At 37.0% G+C, this 15,797-nt stretch overlaps 1 protein-coding gene across 1 annotated transcript in view; it reads left to right on the top strand.

Moving 5' to 3' along the window:
* LOC140541728 (tetratricopeptide repeat protein 28-like) overlaps positions 1 to 15,797 on the top strand; it is a 104,955-nt gene that overhangs the window by 66,191 nt on the left and 22,967 nt on the right. The window contains exons 6-8 of the mRNA XM_072664488.1: positions 10,693 to 11,489; positions 11,688 to 12,232; positions 14,778 to 15,301. Coding sequence (XP_072520589.1) covers positions 10,693 to 11,489; positions 11,688 to 12,232; positions 14,778 to 15,301 — 1,866 coding nt within the window. The remainder of the gene's footprint in view (positions 1 to 10,692; positions 11,490 to 11,687; positions 12,233 to 14,777; positions 15,302 to 15,797) is intronic.

Here is a 15,797-nt window from a genome sequence, read left to right as displayed (position 1 = left end):
TATAGATAATATTGCTTAAGCATGTTATGTTAACTATTTATATAATTTGAAATTCAATGAAATAAAAAAAAATGCAATGGTGTATGCATTCCTAGAATTACATTGTGGTAGCACAGCATGTTTATGCATTCAACAAAAGCTTACTGAGGATTATGTTTTGTTATTTGTGTGAAATGTAGCACCACCACTCTTTTTCCTCATTTGCATATACCATTTAGCAATTTATAATAAAATACTTGCCCACAATAAATAAAAACCCAATATGTATTTTATATAATATGTTTTTTGTTAATGTTCTCAAATATGTTTGGTTGCACATTCTGGTTGTGAACACATTATGCATGTATTTGTTTTCAAACTTCAGTCATTAACATGCTTTAGCATTTAAAATTGATGAATACATATTAATAACCATGCCACACACATTTTGCATAGTACAGTGTTTAAAGCTGAATCTCTGCCATAGAGCAATGTAATGAGTTTCTCATTTTGCAAATATACATTCATGAATGTTTATCAGCCACGATTTTACACAATACTATTAGTATGTCTTTCTAATATTGTGATCTATTGAATTTTCGATGTTGTGATAGGACTGTCTGTCCCTACTTATAAAGAAAGAAGGAGGCAAGAGATTGAGGAGAAGAGAGGGACATGTGCCAGACAGCTGCATCCTGTGCAGGCCTACTCTTCCGTGCCTTTATAGGATAACCAAGCAACTTATAAACTCATTATGTCTTTCCCATTACTCCAGTGTTGGACTAAACATGATTTACCTATACCAAGGTGTTTGATACTTGCACTACAGGCCTATGCAGGATCAATAGCAGATTGCTGCAATATGCAAATAAGGTCCATAGCAAATCAAAGCATACACAAGCAAATCACAGACATTACAGATGAGATTTTCAGAAGATTCATGTTTTTTTTTTTATTAAACATAAGTCATTTTGGTCAGTTCAGGTTAGTCTTTAACTACACCACAAAAGGGTTTACTAAGATGTTTTTAATATTCAGCAAGTCATAGCATTTTCAGAATATGTAGCAACATAATTGCAACACAGTACTACTCTGTACCATCTTTTACACATACTCTCTCCCTCTCTCTCTATCTCTCTCTCTCACACACACACACACATGCACACTTCTTGGTATCTCCACCACCGTGAATAATGTGTGGTTTACCGCTGACCATTTTTCCTTTTTTCTTGTTTTTTATTCTCTATTGTTGAGTCTTGTCTGTGTTCCACTCACTTTGGCCTTTAGCCTAGAAAAGGTTGTGAATTCAGCAGTTAGTCTGTTCAATTTCCAAGACCCAGGACAATGCCAGTAGTAGTTTAGATCTTGAGTCACACCTCAATATGCCATTTGGCTGTACTCATTCTGTAATCAAACACACATCTCGCTTTTGTCCTACATTTGTGGCTGGACCTTAAAGCATGTTTGTCTATTTGCCTCACTTCTGTGACCGCTGATGGTGAATAAGTGTGTGCACACACGTGAGCATGTTTATGTTGTTGCTGCCATACAGAAATTACATTTAAGGCTGTCTTTGTCTCATTGAAAGAATCTATTGATATGGCCTAAAATTGCTCCTGACTGCTCTGTAACAATACTGCAGAATCAAAGTGCAGCAGAACGAACGTACTGCAGACCAAACATATTTAGTAGCAAAGATTTGAGAGGAAGTCTCACATAAATTCATTTCATGTCCTTTTCACTGTCACACTAAAACCTTTTTCCTTCAGAATGGCCATTTTATAAGAGACGGAAAAAAACTTTATAATTTTATATAATTTTATTTTTATATTTATCAGCTGCCAGATTCACATTTATGTCAAAACATTAAAACAGCAAAAATTGAGATGGTTTTGCAGTACAGTGATGATATGATTGTTTCGTTATTATAATTATTTCACACACCCACACACATCCATATGACTCTATAAAAAAAATCTCCACAGCAGTAACTCTAAACTTTAATCTGTGTTCTGGTATGTTTAATTTGGATGTGCTGTTGGACACTAAACAACAATTCCTTACCCTTTTCTAAAGCATTTTTATATTTAAGTCACAACAGACTGAAAAAAAACTGGTTTGGTTTGAAGTTGAAGAGAACCTGGAATGTATGTGTGTTTTTGCTTGTGTTGGCAGACTGTTCTCTGAGTGCATTTTTCCACCAATTCATCCATTTGTCCATCTTCCATTCTTTCATCGCTCCCCTGCCCTCGGTTTTTATCTCCTATCTCACTCAGCATGTCTAGGAGGTGTCTGATTCTCTGGATGGCCTCCTTTGGTGCACACACACACACAATTTCTCTTAGATAAATTATCTTTCCACCTCACTGTTTTGTCCCTGTTCACCTTATTTTGTTACCAATTTCAGGTTTTCAGGTTTCATTTGAAAATGTATGGTTGTTTTATTCCTGCTCAAATAGTCTCAATTTGTTGTCAAATCTCTGAGAGAACAAATATTATTATATATTTTCATTATAAAAAACAACTTGCAGAATCACATAATGTAATTATTTGTGAACAGAAATATTGGGATGTGTTACTGACATTTTTTTTGTTGCCCTTTGTTGCATGTGAAACATAAATGCATAAACATTTTCAAATGGTCACTAAAATCATGTCATATCATGGAATTCATTTGTTTATTCATTCTTCTTCATATTTGCTTTTTCCTGATCAGGATCACAGTGGGTTTAGAGCATAACCAAAATCACTGGCTAGCAGCAGAAACCTTGAGAGCTGTGAATAGGCAGCGGTAAAGGTTTCACAATTCACTGTTCTAAGTAATTTAGAGACCTTACCAGATGAAAACTTCTCATCAACCATAAGAAACACGAGGTCAGATATTTTGCAAAACGTAAAGAAACATACAACAAACATTTTGCAAGAAAGTGTTGTGAACTGATGATACCTGTAGAGGAATAACCTCTACCAAAGTGGCCAAAATGTGGAGAAAATTATCTGCTCATGATCCAAAAGATAAATCGGTCAAGCACAGTGGAGTTTGTGTCATGGTCTAGTCTTGCATGGCTGCTTCTGGAACTGGAATAATAGTTCTAGAAAAATAGTCAGAAAAAGTCATAAGTGTAACATTCTTTGACCATTAGCGAACAAAAACTCTCCAATTATCTAATTTGAGAGGCGCTCACAAAACTGTTCAAAATCAAAAACTGTTGATTCCATTCGACTCCAAATCATGCTTGATATATTTCAGGAGACTTTAAGGTGAGCAAAAGTATAGGACCACATAGTCCTAAAGTAAATGAACGCTTACCTAGAAATAAACCCCTAGATGTAAATATAAAATCTCACCTAAAATAAATCTAAAAAAGTACTAACCTTTGTTGCATGTGAAACATAAATGCATAAAATTTACAAATGGTCACTAAAACAATGATCTATCATTGCATTCATTTGCTCATTTGTTCTTCTTTATATTTACTTTTTCCTGATCAGGATTACAGTGGGTTTAGAGCATAACTAAAATCACTGGCTACAAGGCAGACATTCCCACTGGAAAGGACTAGTTCTACATCCAAAAGATCATCCTTATTTTTACTACACAATGCATTTAAATGTATGAAATTAGTAATATAGTCTGGGTATTTTTTATTAGGGCAACAGTGTCTTCCTGTTAGGGCATATCATTGTTCTACGCAGCCAGCCTGCACTCAGCTCTTAAAGGAAATGAGAGAAGTTGATCTAATTGACTGTTGCTGCAGAGCATTTATCCATGCCTCCTGAAAATGTATTCACTCTTCCTCTGTTTTCAGTTGTGCTGCTCTACACTGGGTTAATGCCTGCACTTATCCTTGAATTATGAGTTATCCTTGAATTTTTAGCCTATTCAAACTAGCTTATCCTTGGGTAAATAGCAAAGCACTTTTGTAAGTGGCTCTGGATAAGAGCATCCGCTAAATGCCTTCATTTCAGGTCCGCGTCGCAGTGGCCTGCAGGCTCTCATGAGGACTCTTGTTTTGACATTCACGTTCTTGTCGAGCTTCACGGACTAGTCATGTGTGTTTGATTCATGTTCATTGTTAGTGTCTGGTTTTGTTAATACATTTCACCTGAGGGTGAGGTATTTAAGGGGCTAGCGTTAGCTACCCTTTGCCGAGAATTGAATGTATTCAAGGTACTGAATGTATTCAGCTTTGCCCACCTAACGTTGTCACGGTTGTGTTTGGTTTTTTCTTTGGGCCTTTTTTTCAAGTTTACCACTGTTTTTTTTTTTTGTTGTTAATAAACTCTCTCGCATCGAGCCATCCCCTGCGAGTGTTCACCCTCATTGTCCTAGTCAGTCATGACACTTAAATGTAAATGTATAATATTGGTGTATTCATTAAGCTTGCAAACTAACCTCAGCCTCAGGCAAAGAGCAAATGTTATGGTCTTAAAAATATGTGTATATATCCAACCATATCAGACAAAACGTTGAAATGCTGAAAAGCAGCACTTCCTCATTGCAGCCTCGGCCAGGCATGCACCCAGCACTGGAATGAGGGCTTGAGGCTTTTCCTTTAAAACCCAGCCAATCTTAAATTCATCCTTGCCTGTCTGCTATTTATGGCCATGGCACAGTGAAAATGTGTCACATTAGCTTTTGTGCCTTGAAAGCCATAGAGGGTAGAGTGAGAGCCTTTTATATGGTTTTGCCCCACCAGGACCACAGAACAAAAGCACTCTCTCTTTCTCCTTCTGGTTTTAGTAGAGGCAGTAGTGATAAAATGCTGAATTAGGTTGCATTCCTTAAAACTTTTTGAAAGTTAACCATTTTACTTTTTTGCTTACCTGGTTTAATGAGACACATTTGCTTAGGCAAGGCATTTCTTTCCTGATTGTAGCTTGTAGGATCCTCTATTGTGTGTTTGTTGTAGCTCAAAATAAAAAGGAGTTAAAATAATAAACAATAATAGGAGAATAATAATAATAATAATAATAATAATAATAGTAATAATACTATAGCTATATACATACAAACAGGGATTGTCTTCTTAAGACAAGGGGAGTATGCAGAAGGTAAAAACTATACACACATGGACAAAATTGTTGGTACCCCTCGGTTAATAAAAGAAAAACCCACAATGATCACAGAAATAACTTGAATCTGACAAAAGTAATAACAAATACAAATTCTATGAAAATGAACAAATGAAAATCCAACATTGATTTTTAACCATGCTTCAACAGAATTATTTAAAAAAAAGAAAACTCATTAAACAGGCCTGGACAAAAATGGTATGATGGTACCCCTGAAAATAATGTGACCAAAGGGACATGTTAAATCAATGTGTGTCCACTAATTAGCATCACAGGTGTCTACAATCTTGTAATCAGTCAGTGGGCATATAGGGCTACAGGTAGTCACTGTGCTGTTTGGTGACATGGTGTGTACCACACTCAACATGGACCAGAGGAAGTGAAGGAAAGAGTTGTCTAAGGAGATTAGAATGAAAATTATAGATAAGCATGTTAAAGGTAAAGGTTATAAGACCATCTCCAAGCATCTTGATGTTCCTGTGACTACAGTTTCACATATTATTCAGAAATTTAAGAGCCATGGGACTGTAGCTAACCTCCCTGAACGTGGCCGCAGGAGGAAAATTGATGACAAATCAAAGAGACAGATAATATGAATGGTAACAAAAGAGCCCAGAAAAAACTCTAAAGAGATTAAAGGTGAACTTCAAGCTCAAGGAACATCCGTGTCAGATCGCACCATCCGTTGTTGTTTGAGCCGAAGTGGACTTTGTGGGAGACGACCAAGGAGGACACCATTGTTGAAAACAAATCATAAAACAGCCAGCCTGGAATTTGCCAGACTGCATGTTGACAGGCCCAAAGCTTCTGGGAGAATGTCCTATGGACAGATGAGACAAAATGGAACTTTTTGCCAAGGCACATCAGCTCTATGTTCACAGACGGAAAAATTAAGGATATCAAGAATAAAACACTGTCCCTACTGTGAAACATGGGGGAGGCTCTGTTATGTTCTGGGGCTGCTTTGCTGCATCTGGCACAGGGTGTCTTGAATCTGTGCAGGGTACAATGAAATCTAAAGACTATCAAGGAATTCTAGAGAGAAATGTGCTGCGCATGTCTTGCAACAGGATAATGACCCAAAATGCAGCCAATAACACCCAAGAATGGCTAAGAGAAAAACATTGGACTGTTCTGAAGTGGTCTTCTTTGAGCCCTGACCTAAATCTTATTGAGCATCTTTGGAAGGAGCTGAAACATCCCATCTGGAAAAGGCACCCTTCAAACCAGAGACAACTGGAGAAGTTAGCTCATGAGGAGTGGGCCAAAATACCTGCTGAGAGGTGCAGAAGTCTCATTGACAGTTACAGAAATCGTTTGATTGCAGTAATTGCCTCAAAAGGCAATTACTCAAAATATTAAGTTAAGGGTACCATCATTTCTGTCCAGGCCTATTTCATAAGTTTATTTTTTTAAATAATTCTGTTGAATTTGGTTGAAAAGTAATGTCTGACTTTCATTGGTTAATGTTCATAGCATTTTTAATTATTATTACTTTTGTCAGATTCAAGTTATTTCTGTGACCATTGTGGGTTTTTCCTCCATTAACTGAGGGGTACCAACAATTTTGTCCACGTGTGTAGGTATAAGGGTAAATACAAACAGAGAAGACACACTAGGAAAAATAGGTAAATGGGCTGATATTTGCACATCATCTGAATTGGAAACTTTTTCTGCAGAGTATTGGCTGATGTCAATAATTCAAGTGCTGTTGTGTTTTGTATTTTTTATATATTAAGTTCTGAAATATATATATTTTATTTTATCAAAGAATTATCTCAGAAATTATTTCATAAAAAAGGAACAGCACATTGAGGACTAATCCATACAAAGATTTGTTATAAATAAAGATAAAGAATTTTAACTGCAATTCTAAGGGATGCAATGCCCATGTGTTCACCTTACAAAAATATAATCCAATTGGTTTCTACTTCTTTAGTGTATGTAAATGTGTACATTTATATATCAAAATGACTAATCAATGGATAGTTAATACCATTTCTAGTTCAAACACATTAATAGCGACCAAACACAAGCAAACGTAGGTTAGAGGGGTGTGAGTTACAAACAACTTCATGTTGATCATTCGCACTCTCAGATTATCTCTAACTGGCTAATAGCTGTTTAGATTTCTGAACATGAGAGACATGCAATCTGGGCATAGGGCAATATGAATATTGCCTTAGCCCAATCACTGAATGCCCAATCCTCTTAGCCATGCCCACTTTGCACCCGGGAAGACGCCAGGAAAAAAAAACAAATTTTTACATGTCATCACTAATGCAGACTGGCAAATCAGGCCATCCACTAAGTTCCAGCAGTCAGGGTGAGGTAAAAAAAACTCACGGACACAGTTCTTACAATAGTGTGGAATAGTCTTTTGTTTTAATCCTTTGCACCTCCTGCCCTCGCTCAGACCTCTATTGTCTAAATTCCTTGCTGACCAAAGTACAAGACGTGAGACCCAAGCACTGGGAGAAAGCTGAGCAATTCCTGGAAGTGGAACAAAACACACAGAAGATCTAAATGTGTTTCAGCAGGGCTTTTTTGTGAAGGGCAAGTCACTGTTCTTGAAATGCTGCTGATGCTTATATGACCTCAGGGACTTTGTGTGGAGTTTTATTTGGCTGGTGTTTTTCAGCCACTCTGTTCCACGGCCCTTCTATAAAAGGTGTGTAAGGCTGGTGTGATACTGGTGAGTCAGATTAAAATCACTAGTACTGGCACAGAACCCAACTCAATTTTCTTGCTGCCCCAAGTGCAATTTTTACAGTGTGATGCTGGAATATATCTAATTTGGTTTGAATGCAGACATATTTGCATGCATTGACTCTTTTGGTGGTCAAATTATAGAACTACAAGTATGTGGTGTAGTGGTGCAATAAGGACTGTGACATTAAAAACATTTCTGGTGTAAGGCTTGGCATATTTTCCATCCTATTCAAAAACACTGTAGAAACAATGTAGAAAACCGATCCACAAATAATAATACATTTAATACATTTTTATTATTTTTTATGTTATTTGTATTTGTTTTAGTGATGTTTAGTGATGAATTTGAATATTGTAGATTTTATTTTAATTTATTTTATTTCTGTTTATTTCTAATAACTACTGACTATTTTAAATGTTATTAATGTTATATTTCATATACCTAAAAGTCTGCAGTCATTTGTGAGAACATTTTTCTTTATTCATAAAATTTAAATATTAGAATAGATTTGTCAGTGATCCTCTACAATTATGGAAGTATCACTGAGCTAAATTCTATTCTCTGCTACTAAGGAATTAAGGTAGTGGAAATGATCGACTGTTGCTTCAACGCAATTAATCATGCTTGCTGCTAATACTAATACTTCTACACTTTCAAAAATAAAGGTGCTAAAATAGTTTACTTTAGTTAGAGGAACAACTTTTTTTTTTCAAAAGAACTGTTTGTAAAAAGCAAAGGTTTTAAATCAAGTAAAGGTTCTTAACCAAGGTTCTTCAAACAGGGCTGTTTACGTTACCAAAACTGGGATGTATATGACATCGCTCAAAGACCCCACTTGTAGCACCTTCAGTTTTAAGAGTGTACACACAGTTTACAACTGTTTACAACTGTTACAGTTTCACTGCTCTGTGTTGGGTTAACTCCCGCACCACTGCTCACAAAAATACCAACAATGCAAATGCTACACCCATGCCTTCTTGGTGCTTAGCGCCTTTAGAGTGAAAATGCACTGGACCAGTGGAGTCTGTATGGTAACACTGTAAAAGGTCAACTCATTTGTACATTTGTTATGCACATATTAATATGTTGTTTCCCAATGACCAGTTCTATAATGCCTGACAGGCGAATGTTGAAAGTGTTAAATTGACCGTTATGCATCATTCATATGTGCTCATATACATATGTTAAAATGTGCATTTGACCTTAAATGAAGCTCAGTGTCTCAAATACATTCTTTTCTTTTCATCAACCAGTCACTTTAACTCCTACCGGCATTGCACTACATTAGGAATAATCTGTGTCTCATCTTTTGAACTCAATCAGGACACTCAATAATTTATTAATTTATATAATATTTAACTGTATGTATACAATATATACTAAACAGTATATAACTGTGCTAGAACTTTGCTTTCAGTCCAAAAGATAAACTAGGGAAATATTTACAATATTTCAAACACTATGTAGAAAAACATGTGTCTTGAATACAATTATGAGTACAATTGCCAGTTGCCCTTTTTTGCAAGTTTTGGGAATTTCAGCAAGGGCTGTATTTTTAACCTTTGAATGTTGTGCACTGCTGTGTACTTATGGCATTATTTTGTGTGTGTGTGTGTGTGTGTGTGTGTGTGTGTGTGTGTGTGTATATAGAGTGTGTACAGTGTAAAAGAGAGTATAATAAAAATTAAGCCATTGTAATGCATTGATTGTCTTTTTTTAAGAAGTTTTCTTTGCAAATTTGTTTCTATATGCTCCAAATAATTCACACCAACCAATCTTTCTGTTATGTAATACACAATTCTTCTTTTTCTGCATTTTTATTGGTTTTAAATAAGTACAGCTTGAAGAATATATCATTAACAAGAAGGACCCTTTCAAAGGGTAAAAATAGTTATTTGTGAACCAGCATACATTTCATACACATTCAAATAGAAAACCATTTTTGAGACCCAAGCACCTAACAGAATTGTTGCATCTGTGTTCCAGCATAAAAAATCCTTTATATTCTTTGCAGTGAACTACTCTTTTAACATCCTTCCTGCCATCATTCTGGTAGCCTCAAACCATTCCCTGACTTGTTACTACCCGCTGAGGCAGCTGGCATGCTTTGATATTATGACTGCAATTATTAATTTATGAAGAGCCAAATGACAGAGAGAAAGCGATGCTGGGATGAGCTTGAAACTATTGCAGAAAATGAAAAAGAGGTTGAAAATTTAGCTGGGAACTAAAAACCATCCAATAAAATCTGTCACAAATGTAAATAAAGGAAAAGCTATTAGAATGAGCATGTCGATGATTTAACATTTGTGTGTCCCATATATCTTAACATTCTTAAAACGTTGTAGATTTTATAGGATTGTTTGGGTTATTGTAGTCTTATCAGGATGTGTCTTTTTAAACATATAGGAACAGACCATTTGGTGTAGTTGTAAAAAAAAAACACAGGATAGAAAATTAGTCTTAGACATTTTGGGATTCATATTTAAATTATTATACAGACAGTTAAGATAGCATAAGTCAGTTTTGAATTTTGGTTTATTAATGATTTTGGTGTAGATACTTCGGATTGCGTAGAAAGTAAATTGTACTTTTACTTAGATTTTATAAATATGGTTATGTTTTTCATGCTATGATAGTATATTTTAAAATTAATTAAAATAAATCACAACATATCATCTTGCTTACAGTATTGTAATATATTGAATTGTAACCTTTGTAATGTGAAATGTCTTGTATTGCCAGGTTCTTGCCAGTATACAACCCTTATGGCATATACATTTAAAGAGAATAAAGAATAAGCAGAAAAATCTGAATAAAAATAACTAAATGTCAACAATATTTAGTGTAGGCTCATAAAAATACTGCCGGAATACATACAAATGATCTATTTTACTTTCTAATCTCCCTCTCCTCTCCTGCAGGTATCATCTTCCAAATGAAAGGTGACTTTGAAACAGCATTAAAGCTCCACAAAACCCACCTTACCATTGCACAGGAGCTTAATGATTATGGTGCGCAAGGCCGAGCTTATGGCAACATGGGTAATGCCTACAATGCCCTGGGAATTTTTGACCAAGCTGTTCGCTACCATCGACAGGAGCTTCAGATTTCAATGGAAGTCAATGACCGAGCCTCACAGGCCTCTACACATGGAAATTTGGCTGTAGCATACCAGGCCCTGGGTGCTCATGACCGTGCCCTGCAGCACTATCAGAACCATCTCAACATTGCCCGTGAGCTGCGGGACGTCCAGAGTGAAGCTCGGGCGCTGGGCAACCTTGGTAACTTTCACTGTTCCAGAGGTGAGTTTGCCCAGTCTGTGCCCTATTACGAACAGTACCTTAGACTCTCCCCAGACTTGCAAGACCTGGAGAACGAGGGGAAAGTTTGCCACAATTTAGGATATGCGCACTACTGCCTTGGTAACTATCAGGATGCTGTGAAATACTATGAGCAAGATCTGGCCCTAGCAAAGGATCTTCATGACAAGTTGAGCCAAGCCAAAGCCTACTGCAATTTGGGACTAGCCTTCAAGGCCTTGGGGGACTTTACCAAGGCAGAGGAGTGCCAAAAGTACCTTCTTTCTGTGGCACAATCACTGGAGAACTCCCAGGCTCGATTCCGTGCACTTGGCAACTTAGGGGACATCTTTATCTGCAAGAAGGATGTGGCCGGTGCACTGCAGTTCTTTAAACAACAGCTAGCTCTTGCCAATCAGGTAAGAAAATATGAAAAATTAAGAGTACTGTAAGGTTTTGATCGATTATTTTCTTTTTTTTATGCAGCATACCTATTCAGCATATATTTGCAGATATTAGCATATTTGGGAAATACTAATGGTATGCATGCATTTCAAAACATGAAAACACAACATTCTGTGTGTTAGTTTTCTGTTTTCTGTGCTTATGTTTTTTAGGTAAAAGACAGAAAAATGGAAGCCTGTGCTCATGCTGCTCTTGGTGCTGCTTACCGGTTAATGCAGAATTACGAAGAAGCGTTATCATACCATGCCAAAGAGCTTGAAGTTTGCCAGGAGCTGACCGATGCACCTGGGGAAAGCAAGGCCCATGGGCATTTGGCTGCTGTCTACATGGCACTGGGACAATATACTGCTGCCTTTAAATGCTATGAGGCACAGCTGGAACTCAGCAGGCAAATGAGGGACCCAGGCATTGAGGCGCAGGTTTTTGGCAACATGGGTATCACCAAGATGAATGCAGGTGCCATGGAGGAAGCAATAGGCTATCTGGAGCAGCAGCTGGCTATGCTGCAGCAGCTAAGTGGCAACGAAGTGGTGCTCGACCGAGGACGAGCTTTTGGTAACCTGGGAGATTGTTATTATGTGCTGGGTGACTATGAAGAAGCTGTAAAGTACTATGAGAGATACCTAGCTGTGGCACAGAGCCTAAACCGATTGCAAGATCAGGAGAAAGCCTACCGTGGTCTTGGGAATGGCCACAGGTGAGTGAATGCTTGACATGGCCAGTTTCTAAGAGAAAATGGTTACTTAAATAGTCCTACCAAGAAAATACAATAATACAGATTAATACAAATTAATTTTCTTTTGACCAAATATTTTCTGGAAATCCATAATTATTCATTGTGTTCCACTGTAGATAAAATGTAATTGTTGCCTAATATATGAACTATATATTTTAGTCTGTCTAATAAAAAAATAAAGTTGATTATTATTTAATCCAAAAAGGTATATCGATTAAAGAGGATATTCCAAGCCTTTATTTTGTTGTTTTAAATTTGTTAGTATGGTTTATAGCTCATGAAAATCCAGAAATCCAGTATCTCAGATTATTAGACTATTCCATAAGATCAAACAAAAAAGAACCTATAATACAGAAACTCCAAAGGTGTTTGAAAGTGTAGAAGCAAGCCTAAGTATTTTATGCCTGCACTAATGAAGCAACTGGAACACACTTGCGTTATCATAAATATCTGTGAAGCCAAATGTTCCAAACAATATGATGTCTTGTAATGTAGGAACTGTTTTAGAAGTGATTGATTTTTAGCATGGTGAAACAGAAATGTTTGCAAATTATAGGTGTAATGACTAATCAACTAAAAATTACTAAAAAAATTAGTAGGCATTAATCTCCGATTTACAATTTTATTGCAGCTGTTACTTTTTACATAAATAATTCCCTCAATCTCGATGCAGAGCTGCAGTGAAAACATACAGACTGAGCACTGTATGTAACAGTCTGTTACATTAATGGAGCATGTTGTTAACAGTCTATAAACATTGTGTGATAAGAGCTATAAGGCCACATATTCTCACCTCAGTCGCATATGGACACAAGCTGACTGTAAAAAGGAGAAATGTTCTCCGAATATTAACTTTTAATGTGCAACATAATAAAAGAAAAAGAAAATAAATGTGAAAGAGACGCAATTGTCCTGCACAACGGCTACATCAAAAACAAAAGAAATTGTGTCAAAATAAGTCACTAATACAAACAAAGCAGTATACATCTATATTTTTATATAGTTTTTTTTTAGAAATTAGTTACCAATTCATTTAAGCAGAAAAATTGCAAACATGTTTTTTTTGTGTGCATTTGTTGAAAACTAATTTTACTTCAATTACTTAAAAACTGCTGTTTTGGATCTTTATAGTTTAACATTGTGGAAATTGCCTTTTTGTGTTTTTCATCAATGACATGACTTCCATTATATGGTATCTGGTTTGCAAATGGGCTTTAATAATGGAAAGCTTGTATTAGTACCCCTGTAAATTAATTAGGTATTTTGAACAGAAAGGATCTAAGTATCAGTATTCTGAGATTGTTACAATTGCTTTGCTGCCTGGTTAATCAGACAGCTTATTGTTAAGAGTCATGACCATCCTCTTTCACATTACTCTGTTATTATTCTCACAAATCCACTATTGTTCATTTTGCTGGTGCCTGCATTTTGGAATCACCTTGCATGAAGTCACCTTGAGCGTTGGCAGGATTTTGTACACTTGCAGAGGCATGATACATGTACCATATTTTTCTGCAGGCCTGTTTGTGTGCAAAGAGTCTTTGGCAGCTGCATGTTTTAACTCAAATAGAAAACAAGATAATATGAATTTACCTTTTCTATACTTTTTATTTTCCTACTTGTTCTTTCTCCAGGCAGGTCAGGTCAGTGTAGGCTAGTAATATGGGAAAACAAAAATGCCAAGCAGGCAAACATCTAAAAGCACACCTCAGGAGATTTTTTTTTCTTTCTCCCTTATTCTGTATGACTGGCGCTCCACTCAGCGTAAAAATGGGTGTAATTTCATATTAGTTGTGCTTGAGAGGAGATGTGAACAATATTGGAACAGCCTAATATTCTTTATGCCATGCTGAAAACAGATCCCCACCCACTTTAGAGCTATGCTGAGAGTCATTAACACTGAGAGTTAATTAAACTGTAATTGCATTGTTGATTATTATTTTGAAACAACATGCCCCAAATGTTATTCCAGCATGAATGAGATTGAGAATGGAGAGCTGCATTTTCCCCACAGATTTCATTGCAGTTTCCAGTCAATGGACATATTATTGTCAGGCTAATAACGTACTGTCCCCATTTATACTAGGGCTGAACAATACTGAGGTAAAAAAGTCACTTTAGTAGTAGACTAGAACTAGAAGTGAAAAATATTATAACATACTATGATGAGGTGTGACATTGGACAGCCATTATTTTCCTTATGACACTAACAGTACTAAAAAGGTCCAGCACAAAGTCCTAATAAACAGTCTATGTGCTTTTATACAACAGAATTTTTCATTGCTCTGATCTTATAATAATGAAACCCATTTGTCCTTATAAATTGAATAAACATAGATGAATGTCTAAATCTTTGTGACAAGTTTGTGAAAACGTGAGTTGGTAAATAAGGCCCATTCTCCACCTTTGATCTTGTTACATTAAATAGTATATTAAGTGAGATGAGGTTAAACCAAGTTATTTTTTGACGTTTGGGTTTTCTGACTCTCTGTGACTCTCTTTGCAGAGCTATGGGTAACCTGCAGCAAGCTCTGGTGTGTTTGGAGAAGTGTTTGGTCGCTGCTCATGAACTTGGTGGATGTGGAGGTAAGGCAGCAGCATATGGGGAGCTGGGTGCCCTGCATAACCAGCTGGGCAACTACGACCAGGCCTTGTCGTGTCTGGAGCGGCAGCTCGCTATTGCACGGGACACTTCTAACCGTCCCTTGGAAGCAGATGCCAACTCTGGCCTGGGCACTGTCTACCAGGCCATGGGTGAGCTGGAGCGTGCACTGCAGTGCCACCAGCGTGACCTGCACATTGCAGAGGAGATCCGCAATCCCGCACAGCAGGCTCGTGCATATGGCAACCTGGGGCTGACGTATGAGTCACTAGGCAACCATGAACGGGCGGTGGTGTTCCAGGAGCAGCACCTGAGCGTGGCAGCCCAAACAAATGATCTGGCAGCCAAGACACTGGCCTATGGAAGCCTGGGGAGGACACACCATGCACTGCAGAATTTCACACAGGCTGTTATGTATCTGCAAGAAGGTGGGTGTATTACAACAAATCTGGGTGTGCTAATTCAGGAGAAGAAACACATGTCACAAAGTCAGTGAGGACATAGGAACATCATCTGTTCTCAAGGCAAATATATCAGCATCATCTTGTCTTCTTCTTGTGTACCAGATAATAGAACTATGACAACCAACCTTGTGTTCCCCTATTTGTATGAATATTAAAAAATGTGAAAAAACTCAAATTAAATTTCTGCAGACACACACTTTGTGACAGCCAAATATATTTGACCAGCCTGCCTAGACAAAAGCAGTTTGTTGTTTATCCCAGCTTCTCTCTCTCTCTCTCTCTCTCTCTCTCTCTCTCGCTTTCTCTCTATCTGTTTTTCTCGTCTTCCTCCCCTCCTTTGTCTTTCTTTCTCTCTCACTTTGTCTTCGTTTGCTACTTTCCTAATTTCCTTCTGTGCTTCTCTTTTTATTTCTTCTTTTCATTATTCTATTTTACAGTTGGTCACACAATGTTTCTTGTT

The sequence above is a fragment of the Salminus brasiliensis genome, chromosome 20, assembly GCF_030463535.1.
Source record: "Salminus brasiliensis chromosome 20, fSalBra1.hap2, whole genome shotgun sequence".
Classification (NCBI taxonomy): Eukaryota; Metazoa; Chordata; class Actinopteri; order Characiformes; family Bryconidae; genus Salminus; species Salminus brasiliensis.
The sequence above is the reverse complement of the archived record's forward strand: the minus strand, read 5'-3'. Positions and strand labels throughout refer to the sequence as shown.